This window comes from Lineus longissimus, chromosome 1, assembly GCF_910592395.1.
Source record: "Lineus longissimus chromosome 1, tnLinLong1.2, whole genome shotgun sequence".
Classification (NCBI taxonomy): domain Eukaryota; kingdom Metazoa; phylum Nemertea; class Pilidiophora; order Heteronemertea; family Lineidae; genus Lineus; species Lineus longissimus.
The window spans coordinates 12,571,523-12,599,220 of record NC_088308.1 but is presented as its reverse complement, the minus strand read 5'-3'; the positions used below and the strand labels follow the sequence as shown (position 1 = coordinate 12,599,220).

Genomic DNA, 27,698 nt, shown 5'->3' with positions numbered 1-27,698 from the left:
CTACAGCAAATTCGGATGAAAATGCAACTATTTTGCTGGCACTACTTTCGGCCAGTTCCAGTACAAACCATAAGCTCCGCTGGAAGCCAGCGTAGCTAATAAAGCTTTATTACTGAATATTATAGCTTTTTTTCTTTCTTTTTCCCTGGGGTCTTTTCAGCACCCTCTCCCCCCTCCCACAGGACACCCTTTTTGAAACAAATGAAAAAATAATGAAATGGTCCAGGGACCATGTGCTCACCTCGGGTTACATTAATGCATGTCATTTGCAGTGGATATGGGGAGAACAGTTTTGGTCATTGATGTCAATTTAATCCAGTGAACATGTTCCAGCCTAAGCCAAACTAACCAGTTGCAAAGTGCAAGGCGAGGACCAAGTCCAAGGGGTAGGATTTTCTTAGCCCACATTGATTATAGTGAGTAAAAACTTAACTGACACACTGACTTTTTTGTAAAGCAACTGCCACATACTGTTAACATATTTTTATTTTGAGTTAAGTATTACAGTGAAAAAAATGAAATACTAGAATCGATTGGTTCTTCTGATGACTGCGCAGGTGAGCACTGATGTTGGATGGGAGGTGCGAGGTGTTCTTCTGGTTCTATGAAAGTAGCTCCGCTCCTCTCTTTCGGTCATTTGTTATGTGGTCACCGAAACGTTGAAATGCAACCACTGTCGATCATCCCTGTAAAACATAATAAAGCGCACATGTCTGAATACGCTAATCTTACAGGCGGCAATCCGCCATTTTGCCAAACAGTACTAAAGCTGGGGCAAAGCATAGAATTGAATGCAATTAGCCTACTGCTTTCTTGGTCAGTTTTTCTATTTCATGTCATGCGACCAAAAAAATTGAAAATATTTTTGGGAAGGGGGGGTTTTAACATCAGTTGATACTCTGGCTCTGAATAGACCCCTTTACACCAGGCAGAGGAAGCCTCTGCTGGCCCAGACAAACCTCAATATAGGCACAATTAACAAAAGAACACGCGGTGTGCGACCGTGTGGCCTTTTCAACTATTGTTTGCCGCTGTGCTGGTTTGTTCCTGTTTGTTGTGGCCAGCAGTGGCTTCCTCTGCTTGGTGTGTACAGGCCTCTATCACTGATCAATCTAGGGCACAAGGAATGGTTTTGGTTTTCAACACACTGACAATCCTAGGCATGTATATTTGTAAACATCAATGATGCATGACGCTGCATGTACATTTTGAAAGTACGATGACTTTTTTCCAGACTGAGTAAAAATAAAAATTTGGAGTTCTCATCCCAACCCTGACAATTCTTTTGCTTCAGATCAATGAATTAGAACCCTGACAATGATTCTGAGCTGTCTTTCACTGAATTCATTCAATATTTTCTGAGTACTTGTGCAGAATTCCAGGCCTTATAACATCGGAGTGATCAGCTGTCATTTTGATTTGTCAGATTTGGGAGACAGAGCAAATTCTGCTCAATTATCATGCCACACATTGAAAAAAAACCCATTCTATTTGTTAATGGATAGACCTAAGATGAACTATCAAACATCGCCAAGCACTTACCGTGACCTAGTGAGACTTTGGGAGCAATATTAGTTAGCCTATCAACATAGAACATAACAGAATCCAGACTCAGCAAGCAGCCATCTTGATCACCACACAAGGCTCTACAGGGAACTGGGAAATGATACAATATTTCCCAGAAATCAACTAAAAATTAGCTCGAATTGATTATTCATCACTGAAAAGAGAAAAAGTGCAGTGGGAGAAGTACATATATCTACCTGTGATACAAAATATCTCATAACTATCGATAAAGCAGTAAACCTAATGTGCTCATGATGAAATCAATTCCCGAAATCCTTTTGCTTCACAGCTACACATTCAGCCAAAAGGTGGAGTTGATGGACGAGATAGAATAAATGAAAATAATCCAAGTGGCCAGCTAGTCACGCTATCTCATGTAACTATGTGTAATGCACTGTGAACGCTGATCGTGAACTATCAGTTTAATAACAAACTTGTCTAAAAACCTACATGTACTTAACGATGAGGCCAGAAATAAACAGAGTTGAAGCAATGATCCAAATATTAAAGAAAACAAACATACCTGTTGAATCGAACGATCGTTGTCCCTGTTCGTTTGTCACTTCCCTGCCAGCTGTGCTGATGTCCTAGGTTCAAAATTCGGTAGAAAATTTGCTGATTTCTTGCACTTTTCTCGAGGAAATACAATAAAATCAAACAACATAATCACCCAGAAAGCTTTATTGACTCCCCATTGATGTTGAATAATATCAGCTGATGATATTTTAATCGGCATCTTGAAGATTTTTGTGGATTTTATAAAGCAGTCCTCTCCAGTAAAGATATTCTAAATGGGCAGCCATGTCAGCGCAGGGATCCCACCCCATTTAATTCCAAAATCATTCAGTGGTCAATAACACCAACGTGTGGCGCAAACCAGTACTAAATAAATTTTTGTCTTCATCTTGACATCCAATCGTTTTAAAAAATTGGCAGATTGGATTCATTTGAATCCTCTGAGAAATGATGTCCAAGCGGTCCAAATTTTTGGGGTAGAATAGAGGATTCCTAGATACATGTCCACACTAGTTTTGAACCTTCTAGCTCAAATAGAAACAAAACGTGCACCCTATCGGTGATTTAGCCGACTTTGACCTCTGTGACCTTGAAAAATAGGACAAAAATCACAAACCCGTAGGATATGATGTATCATTGCTAGGAGTACCTACAAAAAAAAATTCATGTAAATCTTACCAAAATCATCGGTCCTATTGCATGTTTTCTGTTTTTGCATTTAGCCACTTGGTGGCCAAACCAAGCATAATTTTGGAAAAATTTGGTGTGACTCGCCCGAGGGCCCAGTGTATATGTGTACAAAGTTTTAAGCCCTGACCTCAAGCGGTTATGAATCGTGCCGTGCTAACATATGCCGCCAGTGGATGACGAGGATGGACGCCACGTCATCTCATAGACTCACGAGGTGAGCCAAAAATATAAAAGCTATGTTAGTTTTTTAATTTATTCATTGAAGTGCACGAAAAAAAGCTCAATTTTCTGAGTTTTCAATTTTAAGAACTAAAATCCATCAAGAAATAAGGAATTTAGGGCCAATTACCTATTATTTATTGTTGCTTACAATCTCAAAACATTTAGGGGAGACATCTACTGTCTAATTGCGAAACCAAAAGAATCGCTTTTATGCTCGGTAAGTCATGGTCCCTCAGGCATGCCAGGCTGCTATAACCGCCACCAGGGTTCAAATGGTTTATCTTCTGCAATTCTGACACAGCCCTATAGCCACGAGGACTACAGAATATTCAAAAGATCTCCTGAAAGTTTTGTTGTTCAATATATAGCATGTTGCTCTATAAAAAGATGAGGCATCGAGGAGTCTGTGCCAGCCAGGCCTGTCTTGAGCACCCCATGTCAACTCATGCTCAGGCATTGTCGGGACAAATTATGACTTGAAAGTCATTTGAAACCACAAAGATGCACATAATTATCTGAAATGAACCTACCTTCCTATAAAGAGCAGATACAAGACAAGCCTTAAGTCTTAAACCAACTCTAGAGGTCCAGAAATATAGCTGGTGTAGGAAAAGGGACTGTATAATCGCAGAAAAAAAGAACAAGCCTGCCCATAAAAATCCTTGCCATTCTTCTATCGTTGGATCCTCTGTGAAGTTGATGAGAAATCTGAAATCACATGAAAATGTTGTTCATGATACCGAGCTAAATTGCTGCCTATGTGACAGCTGCAGAGGCTTTAGATGAGTTATTCGCTAAAGACGATTCTGTGGGTGATGATTTATTTAGGGATTCAAAGGACGAAAAATCTTATCTGGGCAATAGGTGAGCTTGTTATGCATAATGTACAGGTGGTGAAGGAACATTTATCCCAAAATAATTTGTTCTCCCTTTTGTGAGCCGACCCTTTTCCTGCAGGGTCAAATGCCCTTTTCATTCACATCATTTGGAAAGCCTACGGAAAATGCTTAAAATGTTCTAATAATGAAATGGCCAGGGCCATTCTGCTCACCTCATGTGGAGGAAAGATGGTTGAAGAGCATGGTATTGTGTCATGAAGTGTTAGGTTTGATGTAGGTCCAAGCAATTACAATTTCCACAAAATGGCCAATTTACAGTACATTTGACCTCTGTGACCTTGAAAGTAGGTCAATTCAAAAAAGACCTGGGTGACACATTGAATGGTTGTTAGAATTAGATGTACCAATGATATTAAATTGGTGCCAATCGGGCAAGTAATTAAGGAATAATAGCATCTTGAAGAATTTTGAATTTGGCCCCCTCCCTGGACGCCAAACAGCAAATCAGATCGCACCAAACTTCAGTACCTGAGATCACCTGACCAAGGGGTACATGTGTACTTAATTTGTGATCAATAGTCATTGCGGTTAAGAAATGTGCCATAGTTACGGCCTGACGGCCAATTTACGCCATTTGACCTCTGTGACCTTGAAAAGGAGGTCAAATCAAAAACCTGTAAGATATGTGATGTATCCTTGCTAGGGATACCCACCATAAGATTTTTAGCAAAAACAAATCAGTAATAAACGAGTTATCGCATTTTTTAAGTTTTTGGTTTTAGCCCCCTGGTGACCAGGTGAAGAATCACACCGGACCGAAATTGGCTGTCAGAGGTCATGTGACCTAGGTCATAATGTGTACAAAGTTTCAAGTTCATAGCACAAGTGGTTAAGAAACGTGCCACACAGGATACAGACGACGAAGAGTGAGCCAAAACAGTGAGCCAAAAATTAAATGGCCAAGAGCCATTGTGCTCACCGTATAAATATTTGGCGGTTAGGAATTCATCCTGGTTAAAAAATATGCTACATATATAGTATATAGGTCAAACCAAAGTGGGTATGACATGTGATGTATCGTTGCTTATAGTACCTCCCATAAAAATATCATTGAAAACAAGTCGCTAATAAGCGCGATATTGCACTCTTTATCATTTTACTTTTGGCCTCCTGGTGGCCAAGTCGAGAATCAGATCAGATTGAAATTCGATGTCCAAAGTTACATGATGTAGGGAGTGATGTGTGCGGATGTCAAGTTCATATCTTTACCGGTTAAGAAACGTGCCATAGTTACACTCAAACGGACAACTTACACCATTTGACCTCCGTGACCTTGAAAATTAGATCAAATAAGAAACCCCTATGATATGTCATGAATCCTTGGTAGGAGAACCTACCATAAAAATTTTATCGAAAACGAGTCACTCAGAGAGCCTACTTTTTAGGTTTCCACTTCTGGCCTCCTGGTGGCCAAGTCAAGAATCAGATTGGATCGAAATTCATTGGCAGAGGTCATTTGACCTTGGTAGTCTTCATGATCGTCCTGTGTACAAAGTTTCTAGTTCATAGCAGAAGCGGTTAGGAAACGTGCCACTGTTTTTGAAACAGGATACAGATGACAACGACAACAACGATGACGATGACAACAAGGACGAAGGAGGACGGAAACAGCGGTATAGTATAGACTCCTTTACGATGAGCCAAAGATATAGCAAAAACAAGTGGCTTATAAGCAAGATATCACACTTTTTAGGTTTTAACTCTTGGCCCCCTGGTGGCCAAGTGGAGATTTTAAATCAGACAGAATACCAGTGTCAGAGGTCACCTGACCGGTGGTGGGTCATGTGTACTAAGTTTCAAGTTCAGAGCTCTAGCGGTTATGAAACATCCCACTGTTTTTGAAACAGAATACAGACGACGGAGGACGATATCCACGACAGACACTGCGGTACTGCATAGACTTCCCTATGGTGTGGCAAAAAGTAGGGGTCTGGGATGAGTATTTCCGGTTGGAAAAAAACAGTTGAAAATATCATGTCTGGAGGATTTTTTATCACTGAAATATAGGTGGGTTATGTTGGTAGATACGAAACAATATATATTTAGGTTTGAAAGGGTTAACTTCAAAACTAATATTGATCAGGGGTCTTTAGGTCTTTGTTTTATGAATTTTCAGAGGTCCTAGGTCTTGTCTTCCTTTTTCATACACCCTACCAAGACTGTTTATTCATACCTTGTTCAATTACATGATTATACATGTAGTCCAATCGCAAGGCGCATCTTATATTCATTTGGAGTGGAATAGTGTTAATGAATTTGCAAAAAAACAATTTATTATTTATGCTAACACACCTAGAACCACACCCGTTAAAAATGTGCTGTCATTGCTCTATTTTATCTGCAATAATAGTCAACAGGAGAAATCCTTCGATGATTAATGATGATGATGATGATGATGTAAATGTCATGTTCGCATCATTTGGAGCACTGGAAGGCGAACAACTTGTCAGATTTCTTTAAAGTTTGGTTTTTAAAGGGCATCACCTCAAAACCAAACAGGATCTTTTCTTTTTAGTGATGACCAAGCAGGCTAAAAATGGAGCACCCTAGATCAAAGCACAATTAACAAACAGCCACTTATAATTTTTTACAAAAAGCCCCCTGGTAGCTAAATTAGGAATCGAATTGCGCTCAAAATCGACCTTGACCTAGATCTTCGGCCCATATATGCACATATGGAAGATGAAAATAATCTGTTAGAAAATGAAGCCAGTAGAGCGCTGACAATGCAAAAAGTTTACGCACGCACGACAGAACACCACTAACCATCACGAGCACAGCATAAGCCCTATTGGTCTATGACCAAGCGGGCTAAAGATTGAATGCATTTGTCTAGATCGATTTAGTGCATTGAATTCTGACATTTTCTGCTCTGTACGGTTTATTTCTCGACCAATCTTGATGAAGTCTATCTACTCATGTCCCAAGAATGAATGAGAAATATCCAGAAACAAAAGGGCCTTATGACTTCGCTGAAGAATACCCCTAAAATCCCGTTTGATTTTGAGGAAAGGATAAAAACAAGAGGCCCATGGGTCTGGTACTCAGCTGAGTGTAAAGATGCTTACTTTTGTTTCCTGGGTCAGTTTTCAGTCACAAAACTGAGCTAAAAATGGTTTCCAAGATAGACTCGTGCCAAATTTTTAACAAGAGGCCCAAGGGCCTGGCGCTCAGCTGAAATGGCTAGGTGAAGGCAAGGGCCAAGTGTGTGTTGGTACCCTGTTATCATGAGGCAACGTGAAGCTGTAACGTCTAGCACGCAGAAGTGCTGATGCGAAAGACTTTCTTGCTATATCAGTGCATGCTGAAGTACTGAGTTGACGTCACCCTGCTATTATGACGTAAAGTTATTTCTATTGCTGTTGCAGTAGTTGGGTGTGTGATGATGTCAAGGAGTTGTGTGGTGACGTCAAAGAGTGGAGTCCTTGTCTTCATGCAGCGTAGGTGGAACTAATAACATGCACATGGACACAAGGTACATAATTATTACAGTGTATTTTGTGAGGTGGGGCCTGGTGCTTTACATGGTCAAATGAACCGACTGTTGTCTGGATATTGATGAAGTGGATGCAGCCAAATGTTTGGGATGGTCTTTTTTGTGTGAAGAAAAGAAGATAAAGAGTTGGTTAACAAAATGAACTTTATTGGTGCGGCAGATATTTGATGCCTTTCCGCAGATATTTGAAGCCTTCCAGCAGATATTTGGTGGCTTGCGGCAGATATTTGTTGCCTTGCGGCAGATATTTGATAACACTCTCCTGGAATGGAAAGCAGTAAAACGAGTAAGCACACCTTACTCTGATGTGGGAACAGCAAGTGATTTACTGGACTTGAAATGTGCCAACGACTCCTCTTGCAATAACCAACAACAGTCAATCTGTAAAAAAAGAGAAGAGAAATTAACACTGACTGAATAAAAACGGGTGACATAGACGGGGAAATGTACACCACCAGACACAGTCTGTGCTTGATCAGGCATTTGTCAGATGATATCCTGAACAAGGCATCTATGGAAGCAAATCCAGAAAGAGACTTAACCGTCGAAGGGCACACTTTTTTTTCTCAGTGAAAAGTCAGTCCTGTGGGCTGTTTTCCAATTCAAAATAAAAGTGTAACCTCTTTAAATTAGTCTCACAGACTGAACCATAACACTCCAACCGTGCCCACATGATGTGAGCCGACAGCTGGGCTTAAAGATGAGCGAGTGGTGAAAAGTGTCTATCGTCTACGACATGTGACAGAACAGGATCGATTGGACTTAATGATGAGGTACTATCAAATAAGGTGTCCATCAAATGAATCATGAAGGCCTGTTGAGTTATACTCTAAGCCTATATAAAATAGGGCTAGGCTATCGTTTTGTCTTTTTTACAGCCTACAGCACAGCCATGCACAGCGCAGTGTACAGACAGTACTGGATTACAAACCAAAAACATTGCTGCGTAATAAAACTGCAGTTGAATTCATACTACGATGTCATAATGTGACTTTCAAAATAATTGTTGTCACGGCCAATGACCAGACAGGGAGAAAACAAACGTAAATGGCGAGACTTGTTGCAAAATTGCCAACCACAACAACTCAGGGACCGTAGCCAAAATGGCCGACGGCGAATTCTCCGGTCGCTAGCGCAGTCCATAAACAAGCATCAATTTTACCAACTTTGGCTGCAAGCTTGGTCATCAAAGTTACAGAACTGTTAGAAATACATCTAAACAACATATACAGTTAAAAGTGCATAAAAATCCCGATTCAACCTCCGGGCCCTACCGGTCGTTATTCAGTGTGACCGCCACCAGAGTGTTTATCAAGATCTTTCGCTGTTTTAATGGCGCGTTTTAGGCAGATTAATCAATTATTACATGCATGCGTTATATATCACAGAGATGATCATTGCGTAGGCTGTTTGAAACTAAGTTCAGATATAATAATTGATGGGGATCCAACGCAAAGTTACTGCCAAAATGTCGAAATTATTTGGCCTAAAATACCAACCACCACTTCAATAATTTTCTGAAAATTATAAAACTACGGGTACCAAAAGAAAACCTCTGGCTTCAATTGATTAAAACCTATAGGAAAATTTGAAAAGATCCATCACTACCCGACGTTTTGATAAAAACAGATGCACCCGATCGTCATGAACATCGAAGATACAGCTGGATAAAAATTTGATATTTTACTTACCACATCAACACCGAAAGCGTTGATCTGCAGCCGCCATTTTGATACCTGGCGAATAGTAAACCTCGTCGATAGATGACGTCATTGGGCGGGAATTTCAATTGACGAAAAATATTCTAAGGCAAGTTGCGCCCCCTCCTGATCAAAATTTCAACTTTTTAAAAAATTTATAATTATATAAAATTTTTATCATAATATTAAAGCATATTGTGACTGATTCTGATGTGCATAGGCCGAGATAGGCCAATTTCTTTTACGGCGTCTCGCTCGCAGGAAGTAAGTCGAATCGCGCTCATTTTGGATTCTGATCAGAGTTCACCAAGATCTACAACTACTATAAATCTGAAGTGTCTGGCTTCAGTCGTTACAAAACGTTGGGGTATAGTTGAACAGATGGACTCACTCACTCACTCACTCACTCACATACACTGAATAGCTATTTAACCAGCTTTGCTGACCTTTGGTCAGCTGAGCTAAAAAAAGGAGCTTTGCTGGATCCATCTGATTGTTCACATAACTTAACATAATGAGTGCGAATAAAAGTTAAAGGTTGTCACAGAGATTAAATCTTACTAGTTTTAGATGGTTCCTTCAAGAGTCACAACCCAGCAGACAACCAGTAACTGCAGTCTGGACCGTTACATCAGTTCGTCAAAGTTCAGCTTGAGACATACCAGTCCATTAGATGCATGGTCACAACCTAGGACAACTAAATCATGTAGTCAATTGTAGTCTGGACCTTTTTATCAATTCCTTCGAAGTGCAGGTGGCGAAAAACCAGTCCAGTCGATGCGTGGTCACAACATTGGGGCAAACAGTTAAGGACCTTAACATGCAATCCTTTGAAGTGGAGGTTGCGAAAAACCAGCCCAGTAGATGCATGGCCACAACCAGAAACAGTCTGCACCTTTACATCAATTCCTTTGAAGTGTAGGTTGGTTATGACAAACTAGTCCAGTAAACATGGTCCAGCCTAAGCCGGGACAGCCATGCAGTAATTGCCATCTGCTTCACATCAGGGACAACAAAGAGTTTCAAAGTGCAAGGCGAGGACCAAGGGGTATGAGTAAAAATAGCATCGCAAAGCGAGCATAACCCCTCAGCCTATTAAGGTTGAAGGTGAGATAATGGTGAAGTTGGCTTAGTGGAGTGGCTAGTTTGCATATGGAAATTAAAATTGTGGAAACCTATTTTGAGGATGTGAGCGTGGCGGCCATATTGAATTTCGAATCGCGCTGATTTTCGAAAGGAACCTTCCCCTTACAAAACTGCATTAGGCCTACACTCACTAAAAATTGATTCCATCCTCCAAGCCGTTCTCCTCGAAATTGACGGAAACCGATTTCAAGCACGTTGCCCTGGTGACCATATTGAGAATCAGAACGAGCCTGTTTTCGAAAGGAACCTCGCTCTAGTCACCCCCAACGTACATATCAAAAATGAATTTGATCGGACAAACGGTTCGCCTCGAAATTGACGGAAACCGATTTCAAGCACGCTGCCCTGTGAGCATATTGACAATCAGAACGAGCTGGTTTTCAAAAGGAACCTTCCTCTAGTCATCCCCAACAAGCACATACCAAAAAAATTATGATTTTAGCTAGCATAATTCCTGAGATATAGACGAAAGTAGTTTTTCGCATGAAGCGCCCCCTGGGGCCAAGTGTAGGTTGAAAACCGTCGAAACTGCCAAAACGCACAATGGTACCATAAGACCTTCAAACCAACCAAAGATGAAATGCCTAGCATTTATGGTTACGGATATATGCTCCGGAAACCACTGATGGTCAATTTATGCTATTTGACCGCTGTGACCTTGAAAAGAAGGTCAAATCAAAAACCCGGGAATTATGTGATGTAGTCTAATGAGTACTGTCCTGAGTAAACATATCATGATTCAAGCTAGCATAATTCATGAGATATAGCCAAAAGTAGTTTTTTGCATGAAGCGCCCCCTGGGGCCAAGTGTAGGTCGAAAACCGTCAAAACTGCCAAAAGGCACAATGGTACCATAAGACCTTCAAACCACCCAGAGATGAAATGGCCAGCATTTATGGTTATGGATATATGCTCCGGAAACCACTGATGGTCAATTTACGCTACTTGACCCCTGTGACCTTGAAAAGTAGGTCAAATCAAAAACCCGGGTATTATGTGATGTAGTCTCATGAGCACTGTCCTCAGTAAAAATATCATGATTCTAGCTAGCATAATTCATGAGATATAGCCAAAAGTAGTTTTTTGCATAAAGCGCCCCCTGGGGCCAAGTGTAGGTCGAAAACCGTCAAAACTGCCAAAAGGCACAATGGTACCATAAGACCTTCAAACCACCCAGAGATGAAATGCCCAGCATTTATGGTTACGGATATATGTTCCGGAAACCACTGATGGTCAATTTACGCTACTTGACCCGTGACCTTGAAAAGTAGGTCAAATCAAAAACCCGGGTATTATGTGATGTAGTCTAATGAGTACTGTCCTCAGTAAAAATATCATGATTCTAGCTAGCATAATTCATGAGATATAGCCAAAAGTAGTATTTTGCATGAAGCGCCCCTGGGGCCAAGTGTAGGTCGAAAACCGTCAAAACTGCCAAAAGGCACAATGGTACCATAAGACCTTCAAACCACCCAGAGATGAAATGGCCAGCATTTATGGTTACGGATATATGCTCCGGAAACCAATGATGGTCAATTTACGCTACTTGACCCCTGTCACCTTGAAAAGTAGGTCAAATCAAAAACCCGGGTATTATGTGATGTAGTCTCATGAGTACTGTCCTCAGTAAAAATATCATGATTCTAGCCAGCATAATTCATGAGATATAGCCAAAAGTAGTTTTTTGCATGAAGCGCCCCCTGAGGCCAAGTGTAGGTCGAAATGGTCAATTTACGCTACTTGACCCCTGTGACCTTGAAAAGTAGGTCAAATCAAAAAACCCGGGTATTATGTGATATAGTCTTATGAGTACTGTCCTGAGTAAAAATATCATGATTCTAGCTAGCATAATTCATGAGATATAGCCAAAAAAGTTTTTTTGCATAAAGCGCCCCCTGGGGCCAAGTGTAGGTCGAAAGCCGTCAAAACTGCCAAAAGGCACAATGGTACCATAAGACCTTCAAACCACCCAGAGATGAAATGGCCAGCATTTATGGTTACGGATATATGCTCCGGAAACCACTGATGGTCAATTTACGCTACTTGACCCCTGTGACCTTGAAAAGTAGGTCAAATCAAAAACTCGGGTATTATGTGATGTAGTCTCATGAGTACTGTCCTCAGTAAAAATATCATGATTCTAGCTAGCATAATTCATGAGATATAGCCAAAAGTAGTTTTTTGCATGAAGCGCCCCCTGGGGCCAAGTGTAGGTCGAAAACCGTCAAAACTGCCAAAAGGCACAATGGTACCATAAGACCTTCAAACCACCCAGAGATGAAATGGCCAGCACTTATGGTTACGGATATATGCTCCGGAAACCACTGATGGTCAATTTACGCTACTTGACCCCTGTGACCTTGAAAGGTAGGTCAAATCAAAAACCCGGGTATTATGTGATGTAGTCTCATGAGTACTGTCCTCAGTAAAAATATATCATGATTCTAGCTAGCATAATACATGAGGTATAGCCAAAAGTAGTTTTTTGCATGAAGCGCCCCATGGGGCCAAGTGTAGGTCGAAAACTGTCAAAACTGCCAAAAGGCACAATGGTACCATAAGACCTTCAAACCACCCAGAGATGAAATGCCCAGCATTTATGGTTACGGATATATGTTCCGGAAACCACTGATGGTCAATTTACGCTACTTGAACCCTGTGACCGTGAAAAGCAGGTCAAATCAATGAAATGGCCAGGGCCATTGTGCTCACCTCATGTGGAGGAAAGATGGATAAAGAGCATGGTATTGTGTCATGTAGTGTTAGGTTTGATGTAGGTCCAAGCAATTACAATTTCCCAAAAATGGCCAATTTACAGTACATTCGACCTCTGTGACCTTGAAAAGTATGTCAAATCAAAGAAGACCCGGGTGACACATTGAATGGTTGTTAGAATCAGATGTACCTATGATATAAAATTGGTGCCAATCGGGCAAGTCATTACTAGGAATAATGGCATTTTGAAGAATTTCGGATTTGGCCCCCTCCCTGGAGGCCAAACGGCAAATCAGATCGCACCAAACTTCGGTACCTGAGATCACCTGACCAAGGGGTACATGTGTACTTAATTTGTGATCAATAGTCATTGCAGTTAAGAAACGTGCCATAGTTACGGCCTGACGGCGAATTTACGCCATTTGACCTCTGTGACCTTGACAAGAAGGTCAAATTAAAAACCTGTGTGACATATACTGTATGGTGGTTAGATGTACCCATGATATCAAATTGGTGGCAATCGGGCAAGAAGTTAAGGAATAATCACATTTTTAAGGTTTTTGGATTTTGCCCCCTGGTGGTCAAGTGGTGAATCATATTGGACCAAACTTCGGTCCCTGAGATCACCTGACTAAGGGGTAAATGTGTACCAAATTTATCAATAGTCATTGCAGTTTAGAAACGTGCCATCGTTACATCCTAACGGCCAGTTTATACCATTTGACCTCTGTGACCTTGAAAAGGAGGTCAAATCAAAAACCCGGAGGATATATGATGCACCTTTGCTAGAAGTACCTACCATATATAATATCATGATTCTAGCTAGCATAATTCATGAGATATAGCCAAAAGTAGTTTTTTGCATGAAGCGCCCCTGGGGCCAAGTGTAGGTCGAAAACCGTCAAAACTGCCAAAAGGCACAATGGTACCATAAGACCTTCAAACCACCCAGAGATGAAATGGCCAGCATTTATGGTTACGGATATATGCTCCGGAAACGAGATCAACGGCCCGACGGACAGACGGACAGACGGACAGACAGACAGCGAACGCCTCGACAATACCCCTCTAGCCTTTATGGGCTGAGGGGTAAAAACTTAACAGATACACTTGATTTTTTGGTAAACCAACTGCCACATACGGTTTTCTTTATTCGATCAATTTTGAGAAAAAGAAAGAAATACTAGAATTGACTGGTTCTTCTGATGACCACGCGGGTGAGCACTGAAGTTGGATGGGAGGTGCAAGGTGTTCCTTTGGTTCTATGAGTACGAGTGTAACTCAGTTCCTCTCTCTCGGTGATATGTGATGTAGTCACCAAAACCGTTCAAATGCAGCTGTAGATTATTCCTGTAAAACATGATGAGAAAACATTTTAATTTTGATAGCCAAGTTTTATAACACATAGACCACTGATAAGGTGCTAATGATCATTGATCAAGGTAAAGTTAGGAACTACTGAGGAAGTTCTAATGACCAAGGAAGTTCATTAATATTATTGAGAATATAATCAGAGTGTGATGATCGGCCCCTGTTGGACAGTGTGCATGTGTGTATTGCACTGTTTGTTGACATTTCAAGTCTCCGGAGTAGATCGTCAATTGCGCTGTTTATTTACATTGTCAACCTTTTCCGATGACTTCAGAATGATGGTTATCATTGTCTTGTTTATTCACATTAGTTCTGCTTTGTGACAGGAGTCATTTGTTGAGTTATCCATCTTTTAGAGCCGGACTTTGACATCATTTCAAATCAGATACTCTGCCACCATTTTGACAACTTAAGGTATCACGTGAAAGTGACTTACCAAATGATCGTTTCGTCTCCTTGTGCATAAATTAAACCCACCAGTTGTGTCGGGCGATAAAAAGCATGATATCAAAATAACTTGTGGGTGGAAATGTTAAATAATTAAATATATTGACTGCTGAATCATCAAGGATGGACAGCAAGAGCTTGGACTAGAAAAACAAGCTGTGCAAAGAGGCAAAATTTGTCATTTTCTTAATGTTGCGTTTATTGTACATTTCTACAGAGACACTGCACTGAATAATGAGATCGTCTCTTCAATATTTCGCAAAGAGGGTCAACCCGATTCCAAGGTTGTTTTTACCAAATTGGGTTGATTCCGTCATTAACAGAGCATATATAAACAAATTGAATCTTTTCTATGAATGTGTGAAATTTCGTACCAGAATTAATTTCAGAAATGGCTTACAATATAAAATTTGTCACTTACCTAAAATCAATCCGGTCGAAATATAAAGGTCGCCATTTTTTTCGAGCACATGACGTCAGCGGACAAGCAAACTGATACTGTGCATCTCCTTCCTTATCCTCTCTGCCACTTTTAGCTACCATGTTCGAAAGTCACTGTACATTATACATTGCGTTGGAGCGAAACCAGCACCCTCGATGATATTGGGGGCCAATTCTAGTAGGGATGTAAATGTATGTCAGTTCGAGGCGGGAAATTTAAACCAGGGTCAACCCGGGTCAAATGAAATTTTTGCTCAGTACCGCCAACTGATGATATAAATCAAAACTAACCTATTTTATATCAAAACTTCTATACCATGCAGAGCTCTTCAACTTTATTTCAAGCTTCTATCTGCTGGAATAAAGCGACAAAAAATTGTTTTGTAATTTATGCATATTGCCCGCCGGTGAGCTGAATTTGAGTCGAACCGCGCTAAATTTTCTGTCAGCAGTGATTCCTTGGCTTCTCATGTCAGATCCCAGATTTGAAGTGCCTCGGTCATACGGTTATGAAATGCCCAATTTTGTCGATGGATGCATGGAAGGGCGGACACCATTCGAACAGCTATTAGACAAGCTCAGCTGACGTTCAGTCAGCGGAGCTAAAAACTTTAAAGAAATCACCCTTCACCCTCCAGAGTTCCAATCGATGCGGACATAACATATATGAATGGACTATAAAATATGAGAACGTGATAATGCTTACCTCAGTAAAACTGGACTTGTAAATAAAAGTACATCATGGACCAGCTTGAACAACTGTGCATAGAGCCAAGTCCATCCAAAGAACTTCACAAGCACCTTCATCAATGATGGTCCACCCCGCTCAGGCTTCACAATAAGCATTTCAACATGGGAAGGTTCTGGATGACTGCCATAACTTCTTTGCATGATAAGGGGTGTCCGTTCACTGACATCAGCCTCCTGGATATGGTGTTGCAGATGAACAGGACGTTGGTGGAGCTGGGACTTTCTGAAAAACATATAAAGTAAGTAACACATCCAATATCTTGTTCTGAATAGGATCTAGATTACATAAAGACATTTCACACCGACATCAAAAAAATTACCTCTGATGTGTTTTTGGATGCATTCTGGCATCTAGTCCATGTCCTTTTCATGATTCCTGATGAGGGGTTTATTGCAGTTGGAACACCATATAATCATTTTATTTTCGCATTGTTTTACGCCTTTTTTCAATGTGGGTGTTGTATCGTAGCCATGACACTTATGACTGACCAGAGGACCCTCTATAAATATGATCCAAGCGACTTCAGAACTGCAAAGGAAACTTTACTTACAATGTCATCAGCTGACAAATGATAAAACCAGCATCAGGGGCAACAACTGCCACATCAAATGATGATGTGTATCAACATCATTCCACTCATTTCATTATAATCATCCTTATCTTTAAATGGAAGTAGTTTATTGGTGGATGAGATTGATCATTGGAACTGACTCACTTGGAACTTTTGAATTTTTCAGCAAATCCAAAGGCAAAGACATAGGCCCAATAGTCTAATTGTTACATACGTGTCAATCCATTCATTCACACTATTCTATTGTTTCATTTGGTTTGAGAGAGTACCATTGATTGCGAAGAGTTACATTTACACCATAGCAAACAAACTAAGGACTGAATGAAGAATAAGCAGTGTCGGCCCTAAGATCCATGGCAATTTGATCAATAAAGAGGAGAGCATGCAGATACTCTCCAGCATATGCAGCATGATAATATGCAAGTCTTTATGGTGACAAATATGCACAAGAACTCACCAATATTCCCCCATTCCAGTCACCTATAAGAACAGGCCAAGTATAGTTAGTCAGATATTCAGTCGTTTGTTATCATCATGACCGCAGGACGCTGATTCTCACAAAGCATCAGCTTTATGCATATTGGTATCATGCATTAGTAGGCTACACGGATGAGTGATATGTTGCCACCTTTAATGTACATTACATCCTAACAGACATGGGAACGTGGGCAAATAACGAAACCAGGAGAGCTTTCATAGAGCTAAGGATACAATTTCCAAGCATTACCCTCAGTCTTCAAAGTGCTGAAAAATTGCCACTCTAGCCCATGCTGAGCACATGCTGTATCAGCGTTGTATCACCCCCCCCCCCCCCCCCCCCCCGCCCAGGTACACTGTTGGAGATTTGTTAGCAGGAGTTCACAACGTGCTACTGGGAGCAAGATTTTAATCTAACAAGAGGCCCAAGGGCCTGGCGCTCAGCTGAGTTAATATCATTAATATCTTCCCGGTGTTTAGTTCATTATGCATGAAAATGGCATGCTCCATGGTATTTGATATCCTTTTGCCTTCACTACGGTACCAATGTTTTTGGTTGACATAATTATGCCACTGTTCGAACATTCTCATGGTTTATGGTATGCACCTGTTGATGGGCCATATGAATAAAAACTAGCATAAGCTTTTACTCCAGATTTTGAAGTATTTAGTATGCTTCAAAAATTGGAATAGTTTAGTTCTTGTGAAAGCAAAGGATTTTTAGAAATCAGTATTTGCTACCAAAACAAGTAAATGCTAGACTACAAATGAACGAAAATGTAGGATGAACCTTTTACTTGGTAGTATAAATGTATTTTCTTGGAACCATGTAGCCTTTAAAAGTCGAAGTGAATGGTTGGTTGTTCCTCTTTGCCGGACTGCATTCACATTTTGTTTGGTGGACATGTCATGCAAGAATTGGTCAAACCATACATCCATTTATGGAGAATCAGATGCATGGATTCCGAGTCATTAACAAGAGGCCCAAGGGCCTGGCGCTCAGCTGAGTTGTTGCTGCGTTGTTCGTATATATTACATTACTCGTCAAACTCTACTAAACTAAGGACTCAAAGCCTAAGGATATTAGCTTCTGGATGTGTAACAGTGAATTACGGTAGACTGGCGCAATCTACTTCAAGCAAGCTCCACCCTTGCAATGTGTGCGCAAACAGATAACCTAACTTATATTGGACCATCAATTCTACACACAGCAACATGATTCATTCTCAGCTGTTACCATGATGATGATGATGATGATCCTTTTCGCAAATTGGTCGTCTTCTGTCTTTCTTCCATACTTCAGTGCCACCGGATGTAGTCTGCCCTTGTGGAGGGATCCTTTCAGCACCGGGACACAAGAATCCATGCGAATTGAATCACATGGAGAGACTAGCCCAATCACCCGCTTTTGGCTGGGTAGAAACGGGTAAATCTCGCAGACTGGACCTTAAACTCTGGACCTTAAACTGTGAGGCTGGTCTGACAGATGAGTAAGTGGGGTCCACCTAATGCAGAAGGCACCAGTTTCCCTAACTAAAAGGGTAACATTAACAAAATGCTCTACCCAACTCTATTATTGCCTAAAGGCCTGTGTACACTAGTAAAATATTAGCAACATTTTTACATTTCCAGTTGCAACAAATGTTGCAAAAATGTTGCGTAGTGTGTACAGAGCAAAACGCGTCTTACAACATGTTGTAAAATTGTTGCAAATTAAATGCAATGCAATTCTTTGTTGCATGTTGTAAAAATGTTGCAAACTCTTCAGCCAATCAGAAATAGGATTTGCGTCATGTGATCTACCGGAGTTCATGTGACTTGAACAAGAAGCAGGTATAGCAACTCTCAAGTGAGTGTCTTGCTTCGTAGGGTGATGAAACCTTTTCTAGAAGTTTTTGTGTGACGGCTTGTCAGTCAGCCGCAACTCCTTTAGGCTGCGTATCCATAGGCTGTTCCGTGCCCTGCACAACATTCCCTTTTTACCGCCTGGCGCGCCACACGGACAATGAACCTTCGTTGGTGTTATTGATCGTTCCCATAGGTTATGCCGTGTCACATTGCGGGCATATATGCACTGTGGATTGGGAATATAGGCCCTTATTGGGATTGAACATGTCCATTCTTTTGCGAGTGAACAACACGGAAGCAATGTCTGAGGCGAAATTAATTCAAGAGGTTCATCAACGGGAACTACTCTGGGACCCCGAAACTGATGATTATCATAACAAGCACGAACCTGTAATTTGTTGCTTAAGTCAGGTTTTATATACATGTACATGTCAATTTGATGTTGCAAGTGAAAATACAAGTTACTTGTATTTTCATTTTCAATATTCATAAGAAATTGTCTTCTGAAATAATGACAGCGTGCGGATAAACGCGATTGACCGCTGCGAAATGAGGACTACAAAGGCCTACCATGACCAAAAAGGAATATCCAATTGAGACTCAGGGCATAGTGCCAGGTCACAAGGCTGTTACGCCATAACGCCACACTACACAAGGGCATACCCTATGGATACGCGGCCTTAACAGGCAGTGGTATGCCCCATCATCCACCCTCATTTTGATCCAGGGCCTGGTCCATAATCTCTTTGGTTATTTCGCCGCCTCTTCCGTCTCTCAACAATGACAGCTAAAATTGCTGCAGAAGCACTCAAAACACATCTTCTCTCCTTGGAATCATCCATTTTCCCTCCAAAATACCTATTTCCCTTTGTTCCCACTAAAAAGTTTGCAACAATTTACCAACATGTTGTAAAAATGTTGCTAATTTGTTGCAATTTTGTTGCTAGTGAACACAGGGCCTTGAAGGGCTTGTTGCAAAATTGTTGTAAAAATGTTGGTAAAATGTTGGTAAAATGTTGGTAAAATGTTGCTAATATTTTACTAGTGTACACCCTGCTTAAGTCAAGTGAAACTCTTAACAAACCTTAGCAGAATGCCACCATTGAAATGTTGATAATAATGATAGCAAGTAAAAACTTTAAACAGATAGACTTGATTTTTTTAACCAACTGCCACATGCGGTTTTCTTTATTTAGTAAATTTTGAGGTAAGTATTACAGAATGAAATACTTGAATACTAGAATTGCCTGGCTCTTCTGATGATTGCACTGGTGAACACCGAAGTCGATGGGATGTGCAAAGTCATAGCTCGATCCTCTCTCTTGGTCATCTTTGAGATGTGGTCACCAAATATGTTCAAATGCAGCTGCAGATCATTCCTGTCCTGCAAAACATGATGAGGAGATAACATTTTAATTTTGATAGAATAGGTAAGCTAGCCAAGTTTTATATCAAATACAAGGCCAACAACAACTGATAAGGCGCTAGGGCCGAATGATCAAGGAAGTTCATTGATATGATTGGGAATACATTGTGATAAGAGTGATGAATCGGCCCCGTTTGAAGCATTGTGCTATGTACAGTGTGCAAGTGTCAGTGTGTATCATATCGCATTTATTGTTTGTTGACATTTCAAATCGCTGGCGTCGATCCTCAATTACACTGTTTATGTACATTGGCAACCTTACCCGATGATATCAGAACGATGTTTATTATTGTCTTGTTTATTCACATTAGTTCTGCTATGTGACAAGAGTTATTTGTTGAGAAATCCATGATTTAAAGCCGGACTTTGACATCGTTTCTCAGACCAACCAAGCTGCATTTCGCAGATCGTTTTTCAACGATCGGCGACGAACTATTTCAAATTAATCACATCCAATTAAACAATCCAAGCCTTCCCTAATGTCATCAACATGCAATAACACAAGCAGCCAAATATTATCGCCTATGAAATTGTGAATTTAATGAGAACTTACCTCTGAATTGACAGAACGCGATCTATTCCATAGTATGGTCTCCTTACGTCTGAACTGCGCAGACTCGAGACGTGACGTTCGCTGCATGTGTGATTGGACGTGGGATAACTCGCGCGAAATTTAAAATGCTCTTCTTGGGGGGTGCTCACTAAATTGCGCCAGTAACACCACCTGGTGAGAAATTCATGAACTACGCCTATTGATAATGAAAGAGAAAGCTTTGCTCTATAAAATTAGATTTGATTCATGATCCCCAACTGAGAAATCAGCTGCTGGAAAAGTTTTTGGAAAATTTCGCTCGGTGCCACCTAGTGGCCAAACCGCTCATCCTGCCGGACCCACATTTGGTCTATTCAGGAGTCCTGAAGGGTCTCAACGCCTCAGAGGGAAAATCTATCGCCTATCCGCCATAGTTTTGAAACGTGCCTGTTTAACGGACAGACAGACAGACAGACGGACACCAAGCGCCATACCATAATACGCTCCGGAGCGGGCGTATAAAAACAAAGATATATCTGGGCATATTGCCCAAAGCTACCATAACACCAAGTTTTAGCCATCTAGCCCTAGAGGGTTTATGGGTAAATAGTGATTTTATTTGCAGCTTTTTCAATTTCTTCTGATGAACTTAGTCATGAGGTTTTGAAGGCCGATGTACAGACATGGACATAGACCTACAAATCTATATGTTAGAGCATATAACAAATCTGTGGCCTTTCCAGGAATTTTATTAGATAATCCTAATAAGTACGGTCACTAAACAGCCAGAATGGCCAGGAACAGTGATGTAAGAGCTTGGTGAAACTAGAATTCCGAAATTTGCTGGTAGCAAATTTGATAGTCCCCAGGTAGTCGTCATGTCAACAGAGTAGAAAGCGAGAACATTTTGCGCCGTCGTATTCCGATTTGACTGGTGAGTGGTGAAATCTGCTTTTACTTTAGTTCTAACGTTGTCTGAATTAAAGATGCTTTCCCAATGCTTGACTGGTCCGGCAAGAGGCATTGCCAGGAAAACGTGACGTCATTTTGGCCATTCTTCTTACCGCACGCCCTCCCTCTCCGTAAAACTTCCAGACATGGTGTGAAGTGGGAGGGCGCACAATGGGAACCACACTGCCGCGATGTTAATAGTTTCTATTTATAGAATTCAGCGGCAGAGATTTTAATCACGGAAAAAGTAGATTAACTCGGCTAATCTCAATGGATTTTACCCAGGAATGTTTTCAAGGCGAGAGAAACATCTGATTTAAGTACTGCGCTTATTAGATTTCATGTTCATGCCGAAGATTGGCCTAAAACGTGGACGAAAAGAGTGCATTATCGAGTGTTGGAGAGGTCACGTGATTTGACGAGAAACCTGAGCGAAAACAATACTGACTCCAGCAGCTCCCAGAGAGGGAGGAGCTGGAGTCATAAAAACGCATCTAAAGCATCGAAATATTCTGAGTTTTGAAAAATCGTTTTGCGATAGTCCATGAATCGAATTGGGTTTCTTTATAATACCTCCATGCTCCATCGTCCCATCGCTCGACCAACTCCTGAGAATAATGACGTCATTATGACGGGGCGGAGCTTATGCTAATGTATCAGCGTCTCGCCTCTGCGCATGTCACAGCGCATGTCAGATTGAATCGCGGCTTCGGCATGTTGGGAGAAGACGATCAGACGAATCTCAGCAAAAAATGCTTCAAAAGTATTGAAATACTCAGGATTTTTAAAATACTTTTGCGATAGTCCATAAATGGAATTGGGTTTGGTGGTGTAAGGGTGATTGATTTCTGGTTTATTTAGCCGTTTTGCTGGACTACCGCAATAAATGTGTTGGTGGAAAAAAATAACAGTTTCGAGAATTCCAGTGATCTCAATATAGTCCCCAGACGGAATCTGGGGCCTATAATTACATGTTATTCATATTACATGACTTTTCCATTAATGGATGGTTTGCAAAACTTTATGCCACTTGTATACATAATTAGGCCTACCAGCAATTTTGGTGATGTGATGTGGAGACAAAACATCACAGCATGTTGGTGGGAGGAGTTATGTGTGTTGGTTTAGTGGTAAATATGCAAATCAATCTATGCACGCTCTATAAAAATATTTTGGCACTTTGTACTCCTCATGACCATCACACTCACTCATGACAGGCCGTTTTGGCCAAAAACAGATGTGCATATAATGACTTCTGAGAGTTTCTTAATTAATGTTTAAATTGCCCTGTTCGGCTGTAAGGGCAGAGCATTAGCGTCAATTTGAGACCCTAACCATTACAATCCTCTAAAAACTGTGACCGCCAGGTAGGGGTTGAAAAATTAAGGCAATCCAAGTTAGAGGTTTTTTTAAGCTAATCTGTTTTTTGGTAGGTCTACTATGTCTACAGTACTGCATCACACAAATGCTCACTTTTTATACTTTTCCCTCTCTTTCTTCCAGGCTTTTTCAAAATCTGCAGCAGAATAGTGAGTGGTATCTTCGAAACTTAGGTTGAATATATCCGATTCCTCTAGGTCTTTCTTGAAGCCTGTTACAACCAACCTGAAATGAAAAGTACAAGATATAAAGTAACATGCCAAATGAAATCAGAGGCCAACGTTTAGGCGCCAAAAGAAGATGTTGACCGTCCATGTTGCCAAAAAAGTAAGTCAAAAAAGATTTCACCAGTTTGGCATTGGTCAGGTACTTGCAAGAACAATGCATGCCCCGGTAACAGACGTCGGTATGACATAATAGACTACATCGAGATGTCACAGGATGTCAAGGGTGGCCCCTGTTGACGACAGGACTTTTTAGAAATGGAAGTGGCTAGCTGTATACAGGCAATAAAAGCCACCTGCGATTGATATTGGCTCAGAAGTTTCTTGGTCATTTTTAAACTTGAAAGAATTGTGGGAATAGTGCAGTCCTAATCTACCTAATCTTTAACATGTACTATCCACCCAAAAAAGTTTCTCAGATCACTGGCCTGTTGTGATCACGTTGGATTGTTATCATGTTGGTGTGACCTGAGAACTAAGACAGGTTGAAAAATTAAGAAACTCGACAGTTATGCATATTCAGCTAATATCCATGAATGGTTCAATTCAAGCACTGAGACTACCATCTGGTGGTGACATCAACATTGCTGCTTCTTTGTTCGACGAGCATCTTCCAGTGACGACCATTTGTCACAAGAGATATACTTTAAAAATTTGGTACAATAATGAGATACATGCAGACAGCATTACCCGCAGTCGTCATCTTCGTTTTTGCAGTACAAAGGGTTTTTTTACTTACTTATTCATCCAATGAAAAGTGATTGATGACAAGAATGACGCTGTTTTGAAAGGACAGGGTTTCTGAAAGGAAAGTATAAACAACATACTGAGTTTTACTAACTTCAATAACACTTGTACTTGTGCATTTCTACATGTATCTCTTCTCCACTGAATGCTGCAAAACACTGTGCTCACCGAATAAAAATATGATAGGCAACTTGGTTCCCCTGTTCAGCGTTATCAGCATGCAATACTGTACTGTGAAATGTCAAAAAAATCTGTAAGTTTGTGAAAACACTTATTTTCAATAGGCAGTAGACTAAATTCTGCTCTCGCTGCTGAAATTGAATGCTTGAAGGCAGTAGGGTGGAGATTTAAGTGAGTTCATATAATCTAAGACTTCGAATACAAGGTCTGAGGCTCCGCCCCCATTCATTAAGACTTCGAATACAAGGTCTGAGGCTCCTCCCCCATTCATTACAATGGAGGAGGGATTCCACTATAACCAGTGATGTTGATTTCGTTTCACTGTCAATGTCAGCCAAGATCAGTGCATGATTATAACATATGCAACACCATGATAAAAGAATAATACCTGACTTATCCCCATTCAAAATCATTGTAATGAATGGGGGCAGAGCCTCAAACCTTGTATTCGAGGTTTTAGAGTAAATACATGTTTGTGTTTGCCTCCCAAATTGCAAATGAAAAGGCCATTGTGCTCACCGTATAGATATTTGGTGGTTAGGAATTCATGCTGGTTAGAAACATGCTACATGTATAGTATATAGGTCAAATCAAATCGGTATGACATGTGATGTATCCTTGCTTGTAGTACCTACCATAAAAATATTATTGAAAACAAGTCACTAATAAACGAGATATAGCACTTTTTACCTTTTCAGTTTTGGCCCGCTGGTGGCCAGGTCGATAATATTAATTGAACCGAAATTTGGTGTCAGATGTTCTCTGACCTAGAGGGTCATGTCTATTAAGTTTCAAGTTGTTAGCTTTAGCAGTTAAGAAATGTGCCATAGTTACAATCAAACAGCAAATTTTAGCCATTTGAACTCTTTACCCAAAAAAAGTAGGTCAAATCAAAAACTTGTACGATATGAGATGTATCCTTGGTCGGAGTACCCACCACAAAAACATCATCGAAAACAAGTCACTTATAAGCAAGAAATTGCACATTTTACAGATTTCCTTTTGGCCCCCTGTCGGCCAAGTCACTGTTAAGGGAGATATTGCACTTGTTACCTTTTTCGAGAATCATATCGAACCGTAATTCGGTGTTGGAGATTATATGACATAGGGGGTTATGTGCACCAAATTTCAAGTTCATATTCATAACTTTAGCGGTTAGGAAAAATGCCATAGTTACACTCAAACGGCCAATTTATGCCATTTGACCTTTGTGATCTTGAAAATTAGGTCAAATCAAAAACCCATATCATATGTGATGTATCCTTGCTAGGAGAACCTATCATAAAAATCTTCTCAAAAATGAGTCACCTATAAAAGATATATCACACTTTTTAGCTTTCAACCTTTGGCCCACTGGTGGCCAATTCAACAATCAGATTGGACCGAAATTCAGTGTCCGAGGTAATCTGACCGGGGGTTTCAAGTTCATAGTCCTATTGGTTAAGAAATGTGCCACTGTTTTTAAAACAAGATACGACGGACGACGACGAACACTGCCGTATTGTAGACTCTCCTACGGTGAGGCAAAAAATTAAACAGGGACTGCAAACACTACCAGTTCCTTTTCTACAATTATCAGATATACATTCATCAACGCCATTCACAAGGCCAGTAAAAATGCATATTCTGATAATGCCGATACGAATGAAACGGCCAGGGGCCATTGTGCTCACCATCTAGATATTTGGTGGTTAGGAATTCATCCTGGTTAAGAAAGATTCTACATTCTAATTCTATAGGTCAAACCAAAGTCAGTATGACATGTGATGTATCGTTGCTTGGAGTACCTACCATAAAAAATCTCATCGAAAACAAGTCACTAATAAGCGAGATATTGCACTTTTTACCTTTATTAACAATGAGATGAGTCAAACCATTCAGATTCAGCGACTTGAAGCGTGCCTTAGTGAGATTGGTACGTGGATGGAGAGCAACCTTTTGAAACTAAACGGTGATAAAACTGAAGTTATGATGTATACTTCCAAATTTTCCCGTGTTTAACCGATCCCCGTGAATGTAAACATTGACGGATTGTCTATTTGTCCAGCCGAATCAGTAAGAAATCTCGGTGTTGTTTACGATCGACACTTATCGATGGTAAAACATGTGAACAATGTTAGTAGAGCGTGCTATATGCAGAATTCGCAAATCACTAACTCCAAGTGCAACAAAGTTTCTTATTCATGGACTTGTCACATCATGGCTGGATTACTGCAATGCCTTGCTGTATGGTCTTCCTGACACCACAATTAGCCGACTCCAACGGGTTCAAAACATGGCAGCCAGGATTATTACCAGAACCAAACGAAATGAACACATCACTCCAGTTCTAAAAACACTCCATTGGTAGGGAGTTCAGCGAGTCACCTGACGCCGCCTCCAATGGTGGCGAATTGACACTCGAAGTGCAGATTTCAGGACACTAACGATGTATTTTATTCAGGCAAACATTGTATAAATTGATAAATTGTTCATTAAAAATACACTCTTACTATGTCTTGTTGCTATTTACTTCGTATCATGTCAAAAATCTGCCATAATCCTCTAGAAAAACCTTCTTTTTTTACACTGCGTAACTTTCTATTTACGCACGACGGAAGCATTTTTCCTGACTAAACACCACCAATCCGAGCGGATGGAGACTCCAATTTGGAAAACGCCAGAAGCGGTAAGGTACAATAAGTAACGTAGAATCCAATAAATATTACTTCCATTCTCAGTTATTTGAAATTTTACGTTGTTCATACTCTACCCAGGTCAGACTTTTGCATCGAATACCAACAACCAAAGGAAGGAGGGTAAACAACACGGTATAAGCTCAGCACATATCGTCAAGAGACACAATGTGGAAAAAATTTTTTTTTACAAGAAGGAGAGCACGCCCCAGAATAACCTGGAGCAGCCTCACTGACTAACTCTCAAAAGTCCTAGGCGGCTGAACCCTAGGACAGCTGGACGGGGCGAACGCGCAGGCCTGAAGACCCGGCGACAGTCTATAGAACACCCACCCCCCCCCCCGCTTAAAAAGGAGGGAGGACAAGACAGCCAGGAGACAGCATACCATCTGTTAACCTGGAACAATCGCGCATATAATACTGGGAGAACGTAGAGTGAGAACTCCACGTAGCCGCATCGTTCAGCGCCACTCCCTTATACTTGGCCCACGAAGTAGAAATGGCCCGAATCTCGTGGGCCGTAATGGCGCCGAGGCGACAAAGCTCTGGAGAAGCGAGTGTCATAGAATAGGCCATCCGGATGGTGGCCAACAACCATCTGGCGACCGTGGCTGCAGCTATCTCCCTAGTAAACCCCTCTCTATAAGACAAAAAGAGGCGCTTCCTGCCTAGGCGAACAGCAGGCTCCTTAGTCTTATTAGAATAGAACTTCAATGCCCTAACAGGA

General features: G+C 40.8%; 1 protein-coding gene and 1 long non-coding RNA gene across 6 annotated transcripts in view; both read right to left on the bottom strand.

Annotated features, from left to right (window-relative positions):
- LOC135488430 (multidrug resistance-associated protein 1-like) overlaps positions 1–27,698 on the bottom strand; it is a 312,354-nt gene that overhangs the window by 215,161 nt on the left and 69,495 nt on the right. For all 5 annotated transcript variants that reach the window (XR_010446979.1, XM_064773049.1, XM_064773066.1 and 2 more), the window contains 4 exons: positions 24,109–24,170; positions 23,239–23,370; positions 15,916–16,182; positions 3,525–3,702 (listed from right to left, as the gene is read on the bottom strand). Coding sequence is in view for 4 of the 5 variants with exons in the window: in XM_064773049.1 (XP_064629119.1) it covers positions 3,525–3,702; positions 15,916–16,182; positions 23,239–23,370; positions 24,109–24,170 (639 nt within the window). In the remaining variant the exon portion in view is untranslated. The remainder of the gene's footprint in view (positions 1–3,524; positions 3,703–15,915; positions 16,183–23,238; positions 23,371–24,108; positions 24,171–27,698) is intronic.
- LOC135488463 (uncharacterized) lies at positions 20,009–20,871 on the bottom strand. Its single transcript, XR_010446981.1, has 2 exons — positions 20,836–20,871; positions 20,009–20,240 (listed from the first exon to the last, which is right to left on the bottom strand). It is a non-coding gene; the product is annotated as an uncharacterized LOC135488463 (long non-coding RNA).